The sequence below is a fragment of the Colletotrichum higginsianum genome, chromosome 2, assembly GCF_001672515.1.
Source record: "Colletotrichum higginsianum IMI 349063 chromosome 2, whole genome shotgun sequence".
Lineage (NCBI taxonomy): Eukaryota > Fungi > Ascomycota > Sordariomycetes > Glomerellales > Glomerellaceae > Colletotrichum > Colletotrichum higginsianum.
In genome coordinates this window covers 578,470-595,541 of record NC_030955.1, presented here as the reverse complement: position 1 = coordinate 595,541, position 17,072 = coordinate 578,470, and the positions used below count along the sequence as shown (strand labels likewise).

Here is a 17,072-nt window from a genome sequence, read left to right as displayed (position 1 = left end):
TAGCTATCGACCATTGAGAGTGGGCGCCTACTCCGCAGTCCGAGTGCCGGGACGGTACGACGCATCGAAAGAAATGGCAAAGAAGGGCAGGGAAAAGAGGGTGAAGGAACCCAGCAGCATCCCCTTGGCACAGCCGGATCGGTCTGGTCCCAGCGAAGCCACGCTGCTCCAGCTCGCCCAGGAGAGAGGCCTCTTCAAGCAGGCCGACCAGGACCCGAGGAACAAGAACCTGCCCAAGGGCGCCGTCCGGATCGGCAAGCCCAGCAAAGCCGCCAGCAGTGATGACGAAGATGACGACGAAGAAGAGGAGGACGAGGGGGAAGAAGCCTTGCTGTCTCCTGCCATGGAACGCATCATGGACACGCTGCTGTGGACCGTGAGCCTGGCCATGGTCCACGGCACTTTCGATGTGCTGGTTCAGAACCAGTACGCCATGAGCATCGAGTATTCCGCCATCATCAGTCGCACGCTTCTCGCATTCTTTGGTGGGTTTTGATTCGAAGGTGGTGACAATGTAATGTGCCCATGCTGATGTTGTTTGGGCCGCAGTTCTCTTCTTCCTCTTCTACAACCTCCACGCGCACCCCACGAGCCCGAACCTCGTTCCGGGACTTCCGCTGCGCTTCCAGCACCCCATTCGGCAGGCCATCTTCTTCGTTGCCAGCACGTGGGCCGGGTGCCACCTGATATACATCACCAACAAGTTCAGCTACCTGTACGTCTTAAAACAGGCGCCGACGCTGGGCTGCGTGTGGATCTGGTCGGTTCTGGAGCTCGATCTGGCCGTGGCCGTTGTCAGCCTGGCCGCGGCGGGTGCGTACCTGTTGCAGGGAGGATACGCCATCAAATGAAAAACCCGCGGTTCGCTACTTGGATCTCGATGATCTCTTGGTTGACTGAGAACTGGCTCTTTGTTCGCGCCCCCGCCTCGTCGGCTCGGTTGTTGGGCTTGGCTGCGAAGACTCGGACACTCGCCGTGATTTGATGGCGTCGGTCAACGACTGGTCGTGTATGTGTGCATGTGCGTTGCGGAGCCGATTCTGATGCATCAGACGGTAGACGAGATCCTCCAGCCGATGGATCTGGGCTCGCTGCTCGGCGATTTGCTTCTCCATACGAATAAAGCTGTCTCCCGTCTTCGCCTCCGTCCACGTGATCCTTGACTCCAAATCTCGAATTCGCCTACAACACGTATAAGCTAGAGCTAGAGCTACGGCGGCCAACGGCCAGCAACAACAAAAGGGAAAATCATAAGGGCCCTCACGAAGATATCATGCTCATTTGCGTGAACTGCACCCGAGCCGTCAGAGCCTCGCGCTGCCGGACCAAGTCCAACGTCTTGGAACGGACGGGCAGCCAGGCCATGGCGACGTTGGTAGTGAAGCTCCAGCTCTTGGGCACGAGCGTCCACTTGCCCTGGTTCTCCGCATCCTGGCCGGCGGCCTTTGTCTCGGCTTCGGCTAGCAGCTCGAGGATGCGCTGCTCCAGCTTGACCAGGTCGTCCATGACGAAGGCGTACATTTGGTATTCCGGCTGGTGCTGACGTGGGCCCCCGGGCCTCTCGCCGGCGCTGCGGATCAGGTCCGAGAGCCATGTAGACTCCGTCTTGAACCAGGACAGGGAGGCCTTGACGCGGAAATACTCTTCATCGCTGTTGCGCAGGTATGTGATCCGGACGTACACTGCCGCAACGATGGCGACGACGAAGGTGAGAATGCCGGCGACGTTGGCTGCAACGGACAACGGACTGTCTTGCTGCGTCACGGGGTCCATTGCGGTATCAGGAGGAGGGTTTCACGCATGCGCATGCAGAGTCAATTGGGCGGATGGGCGGATGGATGATGACGGTATTTTTCTGAGAATGGCGTCGACTGGAGAAGAATAGATCGGTAGAGGTACCTGGGTACCTAGGTAGGTAGTTGTAGGCGAGAGTCAGGAAGGAGCGAGTTTGTACGCTGGTCCCCTGGATGATGGCAGGTGCGGGAGAGGTACCTTTCCCCCCTGTCCCTCCCGCCGCTAAAGCCTTGGCATGGCTCTTGGCACCCGGTGATGGGGGGGACGTTCTTCACGCCTCTCCGGGACCACGTGATCTCTAACTGTCGACGACCAATCCGTCATGTTCGACATTTGCTGGGGTGACGAGCCAGTTCTGCTTGGTATCGCGTTACCAGAAGCATTACAGGAGTGTTTTCTTGGCGTCATTGTTTTCACTTTTTAATTTATTTTTTAAATCATAAAGGCGACGTTCTTATCCCTCCAGGAACGGTTGGCGATGCGCCTTGCGTAAATCCTGTCTACTCACACCCAGTCGTGCTCCAGTCATTGGTAACTCATTGCATGTCGGTGGGAAACCAACGCGTCTCATCTCTAGAGAATAACTGCCCTCGCTTCGAAATTTCTGTTTTCGAGGCCGATTCTATCATGATTGCTAAAGTAGCCGCCGTCGACCCCGTGTTTCTCCTTGCCGTTCCTCGCCAGCAGAGTTAGTTAGGTGTAAGTAGCATAGAGACCAATGTAGATGTTTTGTTGGCCAAGCCAGGCAGAAGCTATATGAAGGTATCGTGAGAAAGACGCAAGCAAGTAGTATTGGTCAATCTTAAAAGCTCTTCGCCCATGTTGGAGAGACGACATGCCTCGCCAGGTCACATCTCATCGTCAGCCTCCAGGCCTGCCCATTGAGATTCAGACCAGGACAAGTCGTTGTCTGACCAAGCAAACCGACTGGCATCAGTCAACAAAACAAATCTTATTTGTAAAGTATGGCTTTGTTTGAGGCTCTTGTAAAATCTCCTCGGGCTTTTGTCTCCTGCTGGCCCATTTGCCCGGCTGGCTTTACCACACTCGCCCAGCCATCAAAGACACCACCACCAGCACCTGCATAGCCTCATTATCCTACAGGAACTACGGCTCCCTCTGACCCAAAGAGCCGTCTCGAAGCACAGGCCCCACATAATATCGCGTTCCTTCCTTCTTGTCTATCAAAATACTTCATCAGGGCTACCAGAGGCTTGACCGCCCTTAGCTAACTCTTTTGAGAAAGGCAGACTAGCTGCACAAGATCAATATTTTCCCCTCTGGGTTATTTTTATTTCCCTCCTACCCGTCTTCTTTCCAGTTCTTCTTGCCCCATACATCTTCCACCTTTCTTCTACCCCCCCAGATTCTTCTCCTTTCTCTTACTACTCTCACAACCCAACCTTCAACCCAACTCGTCGAGTCAATCCACGCTTGCCACCAACTTCTTCCACAAACACGCCTCTACCAATCATCATTCATCATCAAGCATCACAAAGAATCACTAAGCTTCACTAAGCTTTAGCAAGAATCACTAAGCACCAGCAACTTCGCTCCAGACCTGCCTTCGTTTCAGGTACGCTCATTCTTTCTCATTTCGGAATCCCTTCGCCCATTAACCCATCTCAGCAGCCATCATGTCTTGGAACGGATCCATTCCCTACAAGATTCCTTACACGGGCGTTGCTGGCACTGCCAACTTCGTCCCTGGCGCCGCTGCCCATCCTCCTGCGCCCCAGGATACCGACGCCCAGGGCACCACTCAGCAGCCCGTTGTTGCTGGTGAGCCCGTCGCTGCCAGCACCAGTCGCAGCAAAGGCAAGAAAGTAGCTACCAATGCAACTGCCTCGCCTCCCCAGGACCCAGTTCCTGCCCGATTCGCTTCTGCTGGCGCTGCTGCTGCCAGTGGTGGCATCGCCATTGTCCCTGGTGGCCTTGGTGCTGGCAGCCCTTCCTCCTCGGAGATTGCTGCTGTCAGTGGCCAAGGCCAGATGAGTGGCCGGCAGAATGGCCGGAACCAGGGGTCTCAGACTTCTCAGCCTGTAAGTTTCACAATCCAGCTCAAAGACCCTGCAATCTCTTGGTTCATCTGAGGAAGACCAAGTGCTTTCTTCAGTCTGTCTTGCGATCTGCAATAACCTGCCATCCCAACCTTGTCTTTTGTCTCTTGTGCTACTTGGTCTACTCTGTCATGAGGCAGTCTGGTCCGGCATCATGCGGTCTGATCTAGCATTACTCCTTCCAACTTTGTTGCTTGCTTCCTTCCCTCCCTATCCTTGAATCGCCTGAGCCTCCCTTTCTCCCCCCCCCAATATCTATATAAAGCCCCCTTTTCTCCAGTTCTGACAATTCTTTCTTCTACAGAACACCAACCGCTTGCCTTTTGGCATTGATGGTCAAGGTGACGAGGGTATGCCCTTGTCACCTACCACAATGACCATGAGCGCACAGCGCCGTGCAGACCGAGCGCTGCCTGTGGTTGCACAGGAGCTCGTGGCCGCCAGGGCCGAGAACCAGAGACTTCGCGACTGCAACCAGGCCTTGCGATCTAGCTCGTCTGAGATGCCTATGCTGCGCCAGATCATCAACAGTCTGCAGAACACCAACTACCAGCTGCACACCCAAGCTCGGAGTCTCTTCACGCAGATGTCAAGCATTCAGCAGCAGGCCCAAGCCTTTGCCCAACAGCGCCAGGTTCTCCAGACTCAACTGGGCGACTCTATTGCCACCCTCAATGAGTTGACCAGCCTCGTCATCCACCTGCAGTGTGTCATCCGTAACATCAACCCTGACATCTTTGTCATGTTCCCTGAGGATATCCAGGGTCTTTTGACCGACATCCATGAGGAGTGGAAGTGGCAGGAATACTGCAGGATGATGCTGGAAGAAGAGATGGGCAGTACGAGCCAGTCTTCTGGAAGCAGCACCATCCAGACCCAGAACTCTCACCAGGGTCAGACTGAAAGCCAAGCCTCCTATAGCGGGTCCGCCAATGTCGCCTCCAACGAGTCTGCCATCGGCTCTTCCACCAACTCTGACACTTTGGCTTCCGACAACGCGAGTGCCGGCTCTTCGAATCGCAACATTGACTCTACTGCTGGACCCAGCACTGAGCCTGCCGTCTCCTGGGATGACACTTTTGCCGACTATCTTGACGAAGAGTTCCTGGCCCAGCTATTCACGGGTCATACCCTTAACGCCCCGAGCAACAACGTGAGCTCTCGCCCTCAGCAGCCCCTCACTCCCGAGACCCCTTCCAGCATTGGCACTCCCAGAACCATCTACTCTTCTGCTGCATCTGAGACCGTTCAGCAAGCCCAGGCTGGCCATGGTTCCCAGACTTCTGAGGCTGCCCAGGATGCCGAGTCTTCTGAGACTGTCGAAGACATCACTGCCCTCGACACCATCGATGCTCACAACACCGCCACCACCCCTAAGCAGTAGGGAGGAGTCAGCACTGCAGCAAGAGCTACTTAGGATTCAAACTCCACCGTTCCAGCTAGTTTTATACAAACTGGGTAGGCTTCCAGCATTGTGTTATGTTTACATCCATTTTACTGACATGGCACAGACAAGAGCTCCCATCAGCAATGCCTGCTCTGTGGCAATTGGCCACCGCTATCTTTGTTTCTCGCACGTTGCAGCATTCACTCTGCGGAACAAGGAACTCCCTTGTGGCTAGGAATCAGCAGCACTTTTTCTTTTGTTATTTGGCGGTTTGCACCTACGCTCGTTTCTCACCCAGCAAGTTGGAAGACGTCTCTTTCGAGCAGCCTTGGCTTTTCTCTTGACTTTGGTACAGATCGACCTACATCAACCCTCCCTTTCTTGTCTTCAGCAACCTTCTGCTCCCTGGATCCAAATTCCCAGCACTGGAGAATAAGGGCATATGTAACGTCCACATTTCCTTGGTTCGACAAACACAACGTCATTATCTGACACTCGGCTTTCCCGACCTTCAGAGCCTGAGCTCTAATAAACATGCACCTATAGGCATGTACATACAAGCAGGTCTCTCGTCGTGGGAAGCAACATCACAGCCTTTTACCCTTGCACTAATAGACAGCCTAGTTTGTCAGCTTTCGGCAGGGAATCAGAGTCCTCGGGATGTATCGCGACAAAAAGGCTCCAGGCTCAGGAAGGAAACGTCTGGAATCACCAGAGGGGGAAGGGGGGTTTTCTTTTGCCAGGCAGGCTGGATCAGTAGCTAGCAAAGTCGAGAGGCAGAAATCGAATTCCCCTTTCCTATATATGCTTCCACAATGCACTGCATGTGAATGCGTGATGGAGCACCAGGGGCACTCGATCTCAAGTCCTTGGTCCAAGCTGGTGTATGATTCACTAGACAGGCCTGTGTCGCGTTCCATAAAAGCAAGCGTTTCTACGCCGCAGAAGCTTATCATATAGACTTCCAGGCACCCACGCAGACAGAGGAGGCCATCATCGCCTCCACAAGAAGCAGTTCCACCTACACCATGTCTGAGAAGGTCATTCGCAAGAACCTCCGGAAGAGGACGTCGTGGTCTGAGCTCCAGTTGGTCAGGAAGCCGAAAGCCTCCAGGCTTAACGGTAAGAGCGACAACAAAGGTGAAAGCAACAGCGACGGCCCCTGCAGTAAGGCGTGCATTGTCTATCCCCAGAGCGAAAGTAGGGACAAGGAGAGGGGCAAGTGTAAGTGTGACTGCAAGTGCAAGTGCAAATGCAAGGAAAAGAACAATGCCAAGAGCAAGCCCATTGACATCCGTCCGGGAATCAAGACCTGCGCCATCCTGATCTTTGGGCGGGAGTTGGAGACCAGGATGGAGAGGAGGCAAACGAAGGACACAAGAAAGAAGAAGAAGAAGAAGAAGAAGGAGGAGGTGGAGGAAAAGAGCGAGGAGGAGAAGACCACGAAAGAGGAAAGGAGGCAGATGAGGAGGGAGAAGAGACATGCGGAGTGTCCCCGGCCGAACAGGTTTCACACCGAGGCCAGGGATGCTTCCACCTGCAAGTCGCTCACTCTCTTTTCCCTTGCTCTGGTGCCTACTCGAGATAAGACCGCCAAGAGACCGACCGAAGGAGATCGCGCCAGGAAGACGGCCAGAGAGGATCCCGTCAACAAACGGACCGAAAACGATCCCGTCAACGAACGGACTGAAACCGATCACGTCTACGAACGGACTGGAGAAGATCCCGCCAGGAAATCGGCTGGAAAGGATACCGTCAGGGACCCGACCGGAACGGATCCCTTCGGGACCCAGGCTCAACACGTGCAGTGGTGTCTGTGTGCGAGGTGCTTGAAGAAGGAAGGGAAGAAGAAGGAGATTCAAGTCCGCTGGCCAGCGGTACTAGCGGACGAGCAGCCGGCAGAGGATACTTCCGAAGAGGAGAAGGAGGAGGAGAAGAAGGAGGAGGAGAAGAAGGAGGAGGAGAAGAAGGAGGAGGAGAAGAAGGCGGCCGAGGACGACCGCGTCTGGCAGTCCGAATTTCCGGTAGGGGTCTTCGGAGGGAATAGTGTAGCAGATAATGCGCCTAAAAAGGATGCGGTCAAAGACGAAGGCGTTGGACAATCCACATCTCCATGGGGGGACGTGGGAGATTGGGCTGATGGAGAAGAGGCCGATGAGGACGGCGGCTTCGGGAAGTCCACGTCCGCATGGGGAGACTTTGGAGCTGCAGACGAGGCTGCGCCAAACGAGACTGCAAAAGAGAAAGAGAAGACCGCAACGGAGGAGATTGCACCAGAAGACCCAGCCGAAGAGACCGTCGCCCCAGAGGAGGCCGCCCCCAAGGATACTGCCGCCCCAGGAGAGGCCGCCGCCAAGTCCGCGCCCGAAAAGCCACCCGCCCGCAAGCAGAACAAGAAGAGCAAGAAGAAGAGGAAGTAGACGGAAGCTTGGGCGGAACTTGAAAGGCCACCAGACGCCGAGGGCAAGGCCGAGTCCAGTTGTTTGGGAGCGCTGAGGAACAGGTTGATAATGTAGGCCCCGGGGGGTTGGTGCGGGTAGGGAGAGTCTTTCTTGGAACTGTGTGGTGTGGTTGAATGGAGCAAATGAGGTAGTCAGCCGCAGGGCTAGTCCGAAGAGAACCGGTAGTTTTCTTTCGGTTGTCAACTTGTCCAACCTCATTGTTGGCGTTCCCAAAGGCGATCCTTGAACCGGCAGCGTCTACTCAGGGACAGCGTTTAAGGACTGGCTGATGATGGCTGGCGGTGCAGAGCGTGGAATAGCTGGAAATCCATCATGACATTTCCATGGATGAGGGTCCAGGTCCAATCTAGTTCACCACCTCGTAGGACTAGGCTGAATACCTACTAACCACACACTTCGAAAGGGTTGTGTTCTTGAACATGACATGGAAGGAATGTGGCCATCCGGGGACGAGTCGACACAATGCGGAAACCGCTCAAGACTCTCCGGACTGAGAGGCCCCCCCCGTCAACACTCGTGGGGTCTCGTCGATGAAGACATGATGAAGAAGTGATTTCCGTCATCATCCTATTCTCGGTCACCCGCCGTTTGATGGAGCACTCCGCCGGGCCGGCCGGCCCATACATCCATCCATCCCGGGCGTGCATCACTGACAGACACTGGCCAACCAACACCAGCCACGACGACGGACGTTCACCGCGAACTTCACCGAAGCACCCCAGAGCGGTCAACGCCCGGCCGGCCGCCGTTGTTCGCGGGGGCGTGAGAGCTTACATCGAGGATCCAGGCAACAGCGGCAAAAAGAGGCGTTTTCAGCCTCCGAGTCAGACGTATGACAAGGCGAGAGAGCCGAAACCAAGGCGCAACTAGACCCAGACCACTTACCTACTTTACTGCTGCCCACCCGGGGGGGGGGGGGGGGGGGACAGGTCCAAATCCCGCTCATCCCGCACCCGCGAAACCCTCACTTAAAAAATCAATCTCACAGCCGCAAGAACACAAAGACCACAATTTCATCTCCAATTCACCCGGCTTATCTCAAACCGTCCTGTCTTATTTCCCACTCATTTTTTTCATTCACTAATCCGACTCCCCCTTCAGCAGCAGCATCCATGGCAGTAGCAGCAGTAGCAGCAGCAGCAGCAGCAGCAGCACCAGCAACAACAACGACAGAGACCACCACCACCACCACCACCACAGCCCAGCAACCGGCGCCAAAGATGCCGCCCCCGGCCTTCGACCTCGCCTACCCGCCCTCCCTCGAGCCCTACAACACGCCCGCGCGCGCCTGGCTCGCCGCCAACGCCAAGTCGTGGGACGGCCTCGCGACGGGCGCCCTCGTCTTCGACCGCCGCGGCCGCGTCCTCCTGGTCCAGCGCGCCGCCCACGACAGCATGCCGCTGCGCTGGGAGACCCCCGGCGGCGGCGCCGACGACGACGACGCGAGCCTGCTGGCCGCCTGCGCGCGCGAGCTCTGGGAGGAGGCCGGGCTCGAGGCCGTCGAGGTCGTGCGCGTCGTCAGCGAGGGCGCCGCGAGGGAGCCCGGCAGCGTCTTCACGAACCGCACGGGTACGGCCGTCTATTGCCGCTTCGCGTTCGAGGTCCGGGTGAGAGAGACTGGGGACCGGGACGGGGACGGGGACGAGATGGAGGTGAGGATCGACCCGGATGAGCACGCCGACTATGTCTGGGCTTCGGAGGAGGAGGTCCGGAGGGAGAGGGTCGGGGACAAGGAGATCCCGATCACGAACGGGCAGATGGCGAGGCTGATTCTTGACGGGTTCCGGAGGAGGAGGGAGGAGCCCGTGGAGGGCGAGAGGAAGGTCGTCCAAGGGTAAGGGCCTGGAAGGGTGGACAGAGGACGATGCATTTACTAATATTGCCTCCAAGTCCAGAGGCAACACGGTAGGCAGACACAGGTGGGAATATCAGGACATTCAGGACTGAGAAGAAACTCGACCCTCTGGTCCTCGTCTTTTGAGCCATGTCCGCCATTCACATCATCGCCTGGCATATCGCATGTCATGAGAGCACCAGCTCCTTCAGTCATGAGAGAGAGCGACGGCAGAGGATTGCTTATTTCCCTTCTGCTCTACGTGATGGCTCTTGACGACACGAGGACTCAAGGAGCGAGCGCCCTTTTCCCTTTAAAAAAAAGAAAAAAACCAACCACAATGGTACCGACGATATCCATCATGATGACAATGCACTTGTTGCTGGGACACACATAGACGACCAGATCCATCCTTCAAGAGAGTATCTGTAGGTAGACCTCAAGACATCCATGATCTCTAGAGTTCTGCCGACGCCAGCACGGAGGCGAGACAAGAGCTGCACGTCCTAGGCCGAGGCTGTATGTACCATTGCGGCGCGACGCCAGTGCCGTGTCATGATCCATCTGAGGCACAGGATTCGCAACATCGGTGATTCAGGCACCAAGTGCATGCATCTGCATCTGCACGGCGAAGAAGCTCGACAAACTTGGCAGATGCCCTGCCGCCGCAGGGATAGTAAGTTCGTTGGCTACCCAGGTATCGTTGGCGGGGGTCGCCAAAGGGTCCAAGCAGCAGCTGCATGGCATGTGTATCGAGGGCTGTGGCAGTGAGTGCAATGCATCATCGTATCCGGCACATAAAAGCGAGCCATGGCAGATTCCGTGTTGAGCTGCAAACAAGGCGGCGCCGACAGCGACGCTGTGTGTGAGTGTGTGTGAGTGTGTGTGAGTGGCCAGATTGGTCGGCCGGCGTGTCGGCAGGGGAGCACACCTTGGTAGCAGCGTGGTGCGTCCGTCAAACGGGCTTCCGACATGGCACGCACCATGATGTGAGCAACAGACGGGTATGCCGGCGCTCCGGGGACACGGGTCTAGGCCTTAGGCCTTATTCAGAAGAGTCCACTCAGCACTCAGCGCCTTCCACACGGCCCGGACGACGACCGTGGCAAGATTGCCTCGTTCTCTTTGGGGGCGGACCTAATGTTGGTCGCGCGCACCAGGAGTGAGGCCAGCTACAGTAAATTGATGGCATGACAGGCAGGCGCTATCAAGCCCTAGGGGTGAGCGGTAATGCCCGACGCCAGCCAATATTAGAGCCACCCAAGCCGGTATCCGCTTCGCGGGTTAGTCATAGTCAGGCCTCTCGCGTCGGTACAAGCACGCTAACACACAACCTAGGTAATCAATCTAGCGCTCGCAGGCCCCAGTGGTTGGCGCGGAGTTTTCTTGTCGGGATCTCCAGGGAGATGGATCCTGTGGCTGACAGAAGCCGATTTGGCGGTGCAGATCCGAGAGAAGCAGGCGATGGAAGGATAGATGACAGCAGATGAGGCAAACAAAACGAAGATGGACGGCGTCAGGGGTGCGCGGTTTCTGAGGCTGACGTTGATGCCGATGCTGAGGCTGCCGGATTGGGGAAGCCGGCGAGAAAACAACCCGAGCGATGTGTGTGACGTGCGACAGGCAACGGGCGGCAGTTCGGAGACAGAACCGGAAGCAAAGCTGACGGGGCGATACGGGGTTCGGAGGACCAACGGCGTTGAGGGATGTGGTATTGCGGGTTGACGATTGACGATTGGGATGGTCGGCGAGGCTGCTCATTGGGCTCCAATCGAGGACTGACATGTATGTCCGGGGGAGACATGCAGATACCGCCGATCGGCATCAGTCCCCCGCGGAGGTGTGCCTGAAGGGTAAAGGGTTTGTCGAACGGGGACCGGGGGGGTCTGCAAATCTTGAACAGTCTGTGACGATGAAGAGTCGAGAAACGTGGAGAAGACAAGGTAATTCTGGTTCTTTTCGTTCAACAGGTTGGCCGATCGCGGTGCCGGTGCCGGTGCCGGCGGATGTACAATCATGTACATGAAGATTGGTGTTTTTCGTGCTTCCCCCTCGAGCTCGAGAGACGACGTGGATTGCGGTGAGCTAGCTCCGGAAGCTGATGTTACCGTACGTACCTATGCGTGCGGTAAATGCCTTTGCCTTTGCCTTTGCCTGTGTCTGTGCCTTGGTTCAGTCAGTGAGTGCATTGAATCATGGGTGATGGATCCCAATATTGTCCAGCCGGGGCTATTTGTTGTGTTGTGATGTGTTGTACTTTCTGAGACTGCACAAGCTTGACTGCATTGGGCTCTGTTGATAATGCGTTGTTTCCAATTGGGACGATGCGAGGGTTTTTTTCTTGCGGGTTTTCTTGGTCGGGATTTTTTTCTTGGTTTTTTTGGCCGGCATCAGAACATCGCGCACCAGGGAGGGGATGAGGGGTGGATGTCATTCCTCAGGCTACCAACACCTACACCTACTTAGGTACATAGGTACATGGGTACATGGAGTTAAAAGTGGCAGCGAATGCTTGCTCCTCTTTCCTCTTCTTGTCCTTCCCACCGCCAGTCATCCAGTTTTGTCGTCTTCCTTCCTGCTCAATTTTCCCCAATTCGAACTCGCTCCCTTCCCAACATGCTCGACATTCTGGCGGGGCGGGCAGGTGCAAGACACGATGCATCGCGACTGCAGCAGCGCAGACAGACAGGGTTTGCAGGGGCGGGCTGGGCAGGTGCGGGTGCAGCGCGGCAGCAGGTTACGAATCCGCGACTCAGAGCCCCACTTTAGAGCTTGCCATGACCTCAGCGGCGTCGATCCCAGATCATGGCAGCTACGATGTACGTACTGGTGTTGGCGGTGCCCGGAGAAGGAAGTGGCTGAAGGCTGGAAGGGGGGCGCTTCCCCACACCTTCCTTCCCTTCGAATCGAGAATTTCCATTCCCCACGTACGTACGTACGTACACCTTTCCTTTTTGGTCTATTTCGCTCGACCCTGTGTGTGTTGTGTGTGTATGTGTGTGTCTCTGTCATGCCTTCACCACATCATCACCAACCAACCACCTTTTGGCCTCCATCGGTTCGCAATACAAGACACAACATCAACAACGACCAGTTATCAAATGCTTCGTTTAACCCATTCGCCAGTGGAAGATGAACACCCGGCCACGCCGACGACTACCGTTTTTGCCTGACAGAAGAGGACAGGACAGGATGCGATGCGACGACTTGAATTCTATTCCGTGAACCCTCGCTCGGATGTACTTACAGTACGGATACAGGACGTATACCGACCGACCTAGTTACACATTGGTTCTGCATCAGCAACCGCGGCACCCGTCACTTCACGCGCGACGGTCAGACCTCTCGCCCGAACCTTGCCCAACGTTCCCTGTCACACACACGCACAAACACACAAACACACAGACACACACACAACCACAAGTCTACAGAGTACTTAACAATGCAGTGAATCAGTGACGCACTCACTCACAAGTCATCGATTCCCCTCTCCCTTTCCCCAGACTCCCTCTGCGTCTGCCAGGTACTAACTGCCGGGACTACAGCAATTCGCTATCTAGATACCTGTCATCTATCCGACTTTTCTCGACCAACCCGCCCACCCACACGCAGTCAGATAGACACACGCGTCTTGTACACTAAGTACGGAGCATCGCACACCCGTCTCTTTTCTCGACACCCAACTGACTTATCTGCATGCCGCATAACCGCGCTACTGTTTCTCATCGCCTTCCAATTCGCGCTAAAGCCTTGTTTCGACTCTCTGCCTTGTTCTGCTGCTCGCTACCGACTTTCGCACAAGACTTGCACTGCGTCCAGACCGCCCGTATTGACCGACTCGCTTTTGATTCGATGCAGTGATGCGTTCGCTAGGTTATGGCCAACCTTACCTCGCCAACGACGTGTCCGACGTGTCGAACGAGCCACACGCGCAATGGCATCTGTTCCGGGTGTTTGAATGATGCAGTGCTCTTCCAAGTTCCCGCCGAGTCGCTCTTCCTGCTGGCATGTCATACACCTGCATCAAGCTCCGTCGTCATCGCCGCCATTTGCCAATTAAGGTGATGCTGGATGGTCCTACAGGCAGGCACTGACTGGCCTGCCCTAGGATGTTGACTGACAAGCTCACATGCAGTCGCGGTCGTTATCCCAGGCGTCCCACTTGCTGCCCGCCCGGTGCGAATCCGCCCTCTTTGGAAACCCCCTTGGCATCTTCTCCAAACCGCAGCGCCAGTTGCAGCGCTGCTGCTCTAACGATGTACTGCTGCAGGGACTTCACTCTCTTCCCCAACCAACAAGCCTTCTTGATGGACTCGCGACTGAACTTCTCTCACACTCCCTTGGCCGTGCCACAATCCGAGGCCTAAGATTGGGCGACGGAGGACGGCGGGGGGCATCGCATAGTTGCTCGCTGGGATATCCACGTCAGGCTCTTTGCCACTCACTCATATCGCCAGCCCTGCCGTTCTCACCGCTACAAGAACCGCCTGTTGGGTGTTTACTGCCCGTCTAGGGCACCACAGTCACTGCGGTGCGTAGGAGGAGAAGCCGCGTTGGAAAACCCGTCTTCCGCCCGTCTTCCAAGGCGCAGAGCCGGCCTCCTGTTGCAACGTGGTTCCCTGTCGTGACCCCGGCCGCTAGTCTCACTGCAACACTTCCTGGGTTGGCCTAGCGAACCCGGATCTCGCGGTTTGGAACACCAGCCAGACTTGAGATGGCAGAGATTGCGTCTCAATGCGAGAGAATACATTGTAGAAGAACAAACAGGAGCATATGACATGGACAGAGCCATGATGCAAACACGCGTGCGACTGAAACATGGTCGTTTGGAGCCGCACGGTTCGGAGCCGGTGGCACCGGCGGACGATGGGACTTGCAGAGACGCTCCGCTCCCTCTGCTGTGTCTCATTCGCACTTGGCCGCACCTCGTTTTGTTCCAACCCCTAATAGGTCTTTAAAGATGATTCCACCACGGCTTTTCCAAGATAGTGTGGCGAGGAGTATGGCTCATGATCCCTCGGACGAGCCAATGATGGCGGCGTGGGGTTCTCACAGGACTACCAAGACACGTAGGGTCTTTCAGGGATTGGTCTTGGATTTCCTTGGAACTCTTGCGGAATCGCAGTTAGTTGCAACAGAGGGGACCCTTCAGCCCCGATGCCCGTCCCCATCGCCCGGAGTGGCGTGACCTGCATTGCCATTGCCTGTTGTGGCTCCGCAAAGTGGATGTGTGCGGCTTGGTCGTCGTCGAGTCTCGTAATGGCTCGAGACATCCACCAAAACGACATGCTTCACCTCGGCGGCGATATTTGGAAGGTGATGATGCAGACTGGCCGGCCGAAGTTGATCAGTAACCAACACTCAATCATTTGTCCCCTAACGGATAAGACAAAAAAAAAAGGGAGCCCGGCGGCACGTCTGCCGAAACCTCGGCATGCTGGGGTCTGTGTTCATCGTCTAACTCACTTGGTGCCAGATTCGTGTTGATCGATTCGGAAGAGGCAGCACATAGTTGGGACTACAGAGGCACTAGTACGAAATAGACACGCCAACAGGGCACGCCGACACGATGACGGCCACGAATTTGGGCAGAGTTGACACGACGAATTGGCTTCCGCCGCATCTTCTTCCTTTTCCAGAAGGACATCGGGAGTATCGGCGAGTTAGTTGGTCAGGGGCCCTTCGACAATGCGTTGTCCATTAACACCATTAACATTAACAAAAAACAGAGACCTACGGATCAGGGACAACGACTATTCGATATCACCGTCGGGCGTTTCCCCAGCAGACAGCGGAGGGAAGACACAGAAGGTCCATAGTAGGCCGATATTGCTTTACGGCTATGCGCTTTTGGCCCGCGACCCATCACACGACTTGCCTGGGCATTGCCTGCAGATAAGTCCCGACGGCGCAAGCCTGTTACCAGTGCAGCATTCAAGGACATGCCCGGACGTCGACAACGACGCAGAAAGAAGGTCAACTGAAGAAGCCTCTACACTGCGGACCGTTGTGTGCCGAGTCGTTCACTCAGTCTTTCACACCCGGCCGCGAATCACGCCAACCCGTTCTTGACTCTCGTACTTTACACGCTACACTGCAGTGGGTTCCTCTCTCTTTCTTATGTGGTTACAAGTACACACTGAGAGCGATGGCTTTTGCACCGTCAAGATATCGCAATTCGCACAGCCTTCAATTCTAACTAAGCCTGCATCAGAGCCCACATTCTACACTCAACTGTGAACTGGCAGTGAGAGGCTGCGGGCACTAGCACTACGAGCACTACACGTACGAACGAGAAGTCCCAAAGTCACCCCCCCCCTGATTAGAAGAAATTGTGGCAAGCAAAGGGTCCAGTAATATCTCCAATACATCATATGTTGATCATGAGTTGAGGAAGTTCCCGAGCATCCGGTGGGCGGCAGCAGTAGCAGCAGCAACAACAACACAAGCCAGAGAGAGCAGAGCAAAGCAAAGCAGATCAGAGGTCTCCGGGGGCTGGAAGCAGCACACTTTGGGAGGAGAGTTTAGTTAGTTTGGTCAGTCGACACCTGGAGAAACACCAAGAGAGAACTGCGGATGCCCAGACTGGCATGGCCCTCGGGATTGGGCTATGTGCCGTCGGGCTACGTAAGGTGTTTTCTCGGCCGCCAACACCAACTTTTTCCATGGTTGCCGTCCGTTCCAGTCCACCCGGCTCTTTTCTCAGTCAGTCAGTCAGTCAGTCAGTCAGTCAGTACCTTACTTGACCTCGTCTTGCGCCGTCTCCTTTTCAGCCATCCGTCCTTCATACATCCATCTCTCTCTACGACGCGATCAATCCGAATCGCCATTCTAACCGTGCCGTCTTATCCTGCTGCTCGCCGCGTTCCGTCCACGAAACAAAAAGGCTTGGGAAGACGTAGCACACTCGCTCGCTCGCTCACTCACTCACTCACCCTCAGGGAAAAGCGAGAAAGAGATAGAGAAACAAGACAGACAGACACACACACACACACCCATTCCATCTCATCCCGCCTCGCGCGCCTGTGTAAGCTATTCCATATTGTACGTCCGTCCATAATCCAGCCCCCCTGCCCTGCCATTATACCTCAATCTACTGATTTTGTTTCGTTGTTCCTTCTTCCGCTCGTTCCAAACGTCCCATCTCATCTCAACCCATGACATGCCCCCGCGTCGCCTCGTCCAGCTCTAGCGAGCAGACCGAGAGGAGACAGCATCCATTCGCCCTTCTCCTTCCCCGTACCTCCCGCCAGCCCCCCCAAAAAAATACACAGCTCGCAACCCCCCCGAATCCTTGAAGAGGGGGAAGGGTAGGGGACACACAGGGCGTACACCGCACACCGCACACCGTACATCGTACACCACCCGCAGCGACCGCGTCGCAGAGTCGCTTCTTCTTCTTGTTCGTCTTCTGTCTTCTTCATACCCTCCCCCCCCCGCCCGACATATCATCCTTGCACATTGTTCGTCGAGTCCGCCGTCGCAACCAATCCCGCGATTTGGTTGGATGGATACTTGAGAGAACGAGCCTGGCG

At 55.7% G+C, this 17,072-nt stretch overlaps 5 protein-coding genes across 5 annotated transcripts; 4 read left to right on the top strand and 1 right to left on the bottom strand.

Moving 5' to 3' along the window:
* Positions 1 to 73: 73 nt before the first annotated feature.
* On the top strand, positions 74 to 851 carry CH63R_01936 (uncharacterized protein; the record flags this gene model as incomplete). Its single annotated transcript, XM_018296911.1, has 2 exons — positions 74 to 485; positions 550 to 851. The coding sequence occupies 2 exons, from the start codon at positions 74 to 76 to the stop codon at positions 849 to 851; spliced, it is 714 nt and encodes a 237-aa protein (XP_018161727.1).
* A 409-nt stretch (positions 852 to 1,260) lies between these two features.
* CH63R_01935 (uncharacterized protein) lies at positions 1,261 to 1,773 on the bottom strand (the record flags this gene model as incomplete). Its single annotated transcript, XM_018296910.1, has 1 exon — positions 1,261 to 1,773. One exon carries the CDS (start codon positions 1,771 to 1,773, stop codon positions 1,261 to 1,263), a length of 513 nt encoding a protein of 170 aa, XP_018161726.1.
* Positions 1,774 to 3,431: 1,658 nt separating this feature from the next.
* Positions 3,432 to 5,238, top strand: CH63R_01934 (uncharacterized protein; the record flags this gene model as incomplete). The annotated part of the gene is made up of 2 exons (XM_018296909.1): positions 3,432 to 3,836; positions 4,159 to 5,238. 2 exons carry the CDS (start codon positions 3,432 to 3,434, stop codon positions 5,236 to 5,238), a joined length of 1,485 nt encoding a protein of 494 aa, XP_018161725.1.
* Positions 5,239 to 6,269: 1,031 nt separating this feature from the next.
* CH63R_01933 (uncharacterized protein) lies at positions 6,270 to 7,661 on the top strand (the record flags this gene model as incomplete). Its single annotated transcript, XM_018296908.1, has 1 exon — positions 6,270 to 7,661. One exon carries the CDS (start codon positions 6,270 to 6,272, stop codon positions 7,659 to 7,661), a length of 1,392 nt encoding a protein of 463 aa, XP_018161724.1.
* Positions 7,662 to 8,923: 1,262 nt separating this feature from the next.
* On the top strand, positions 8,924 to 9,650 carry CH63R_01932 (NUDIX domain-containing protein; the record flags this gene model as incomplete). The annotated part of the gene is made up of 2 exons (XM_018296907.1): positions 8,924 to 9,537; positions 9,599 to 9,650. 2 exons carry the CDS (start codon positions 8,924 to 8,926, stop codon positions 9,648 to 9,650), a joined length of 666 nt encoding a protein of 221 aa, XP_018161723.1.
* Between the last annotated feature and the right edge of the window lie 7,422 nt (positions 9,651 to 17,072).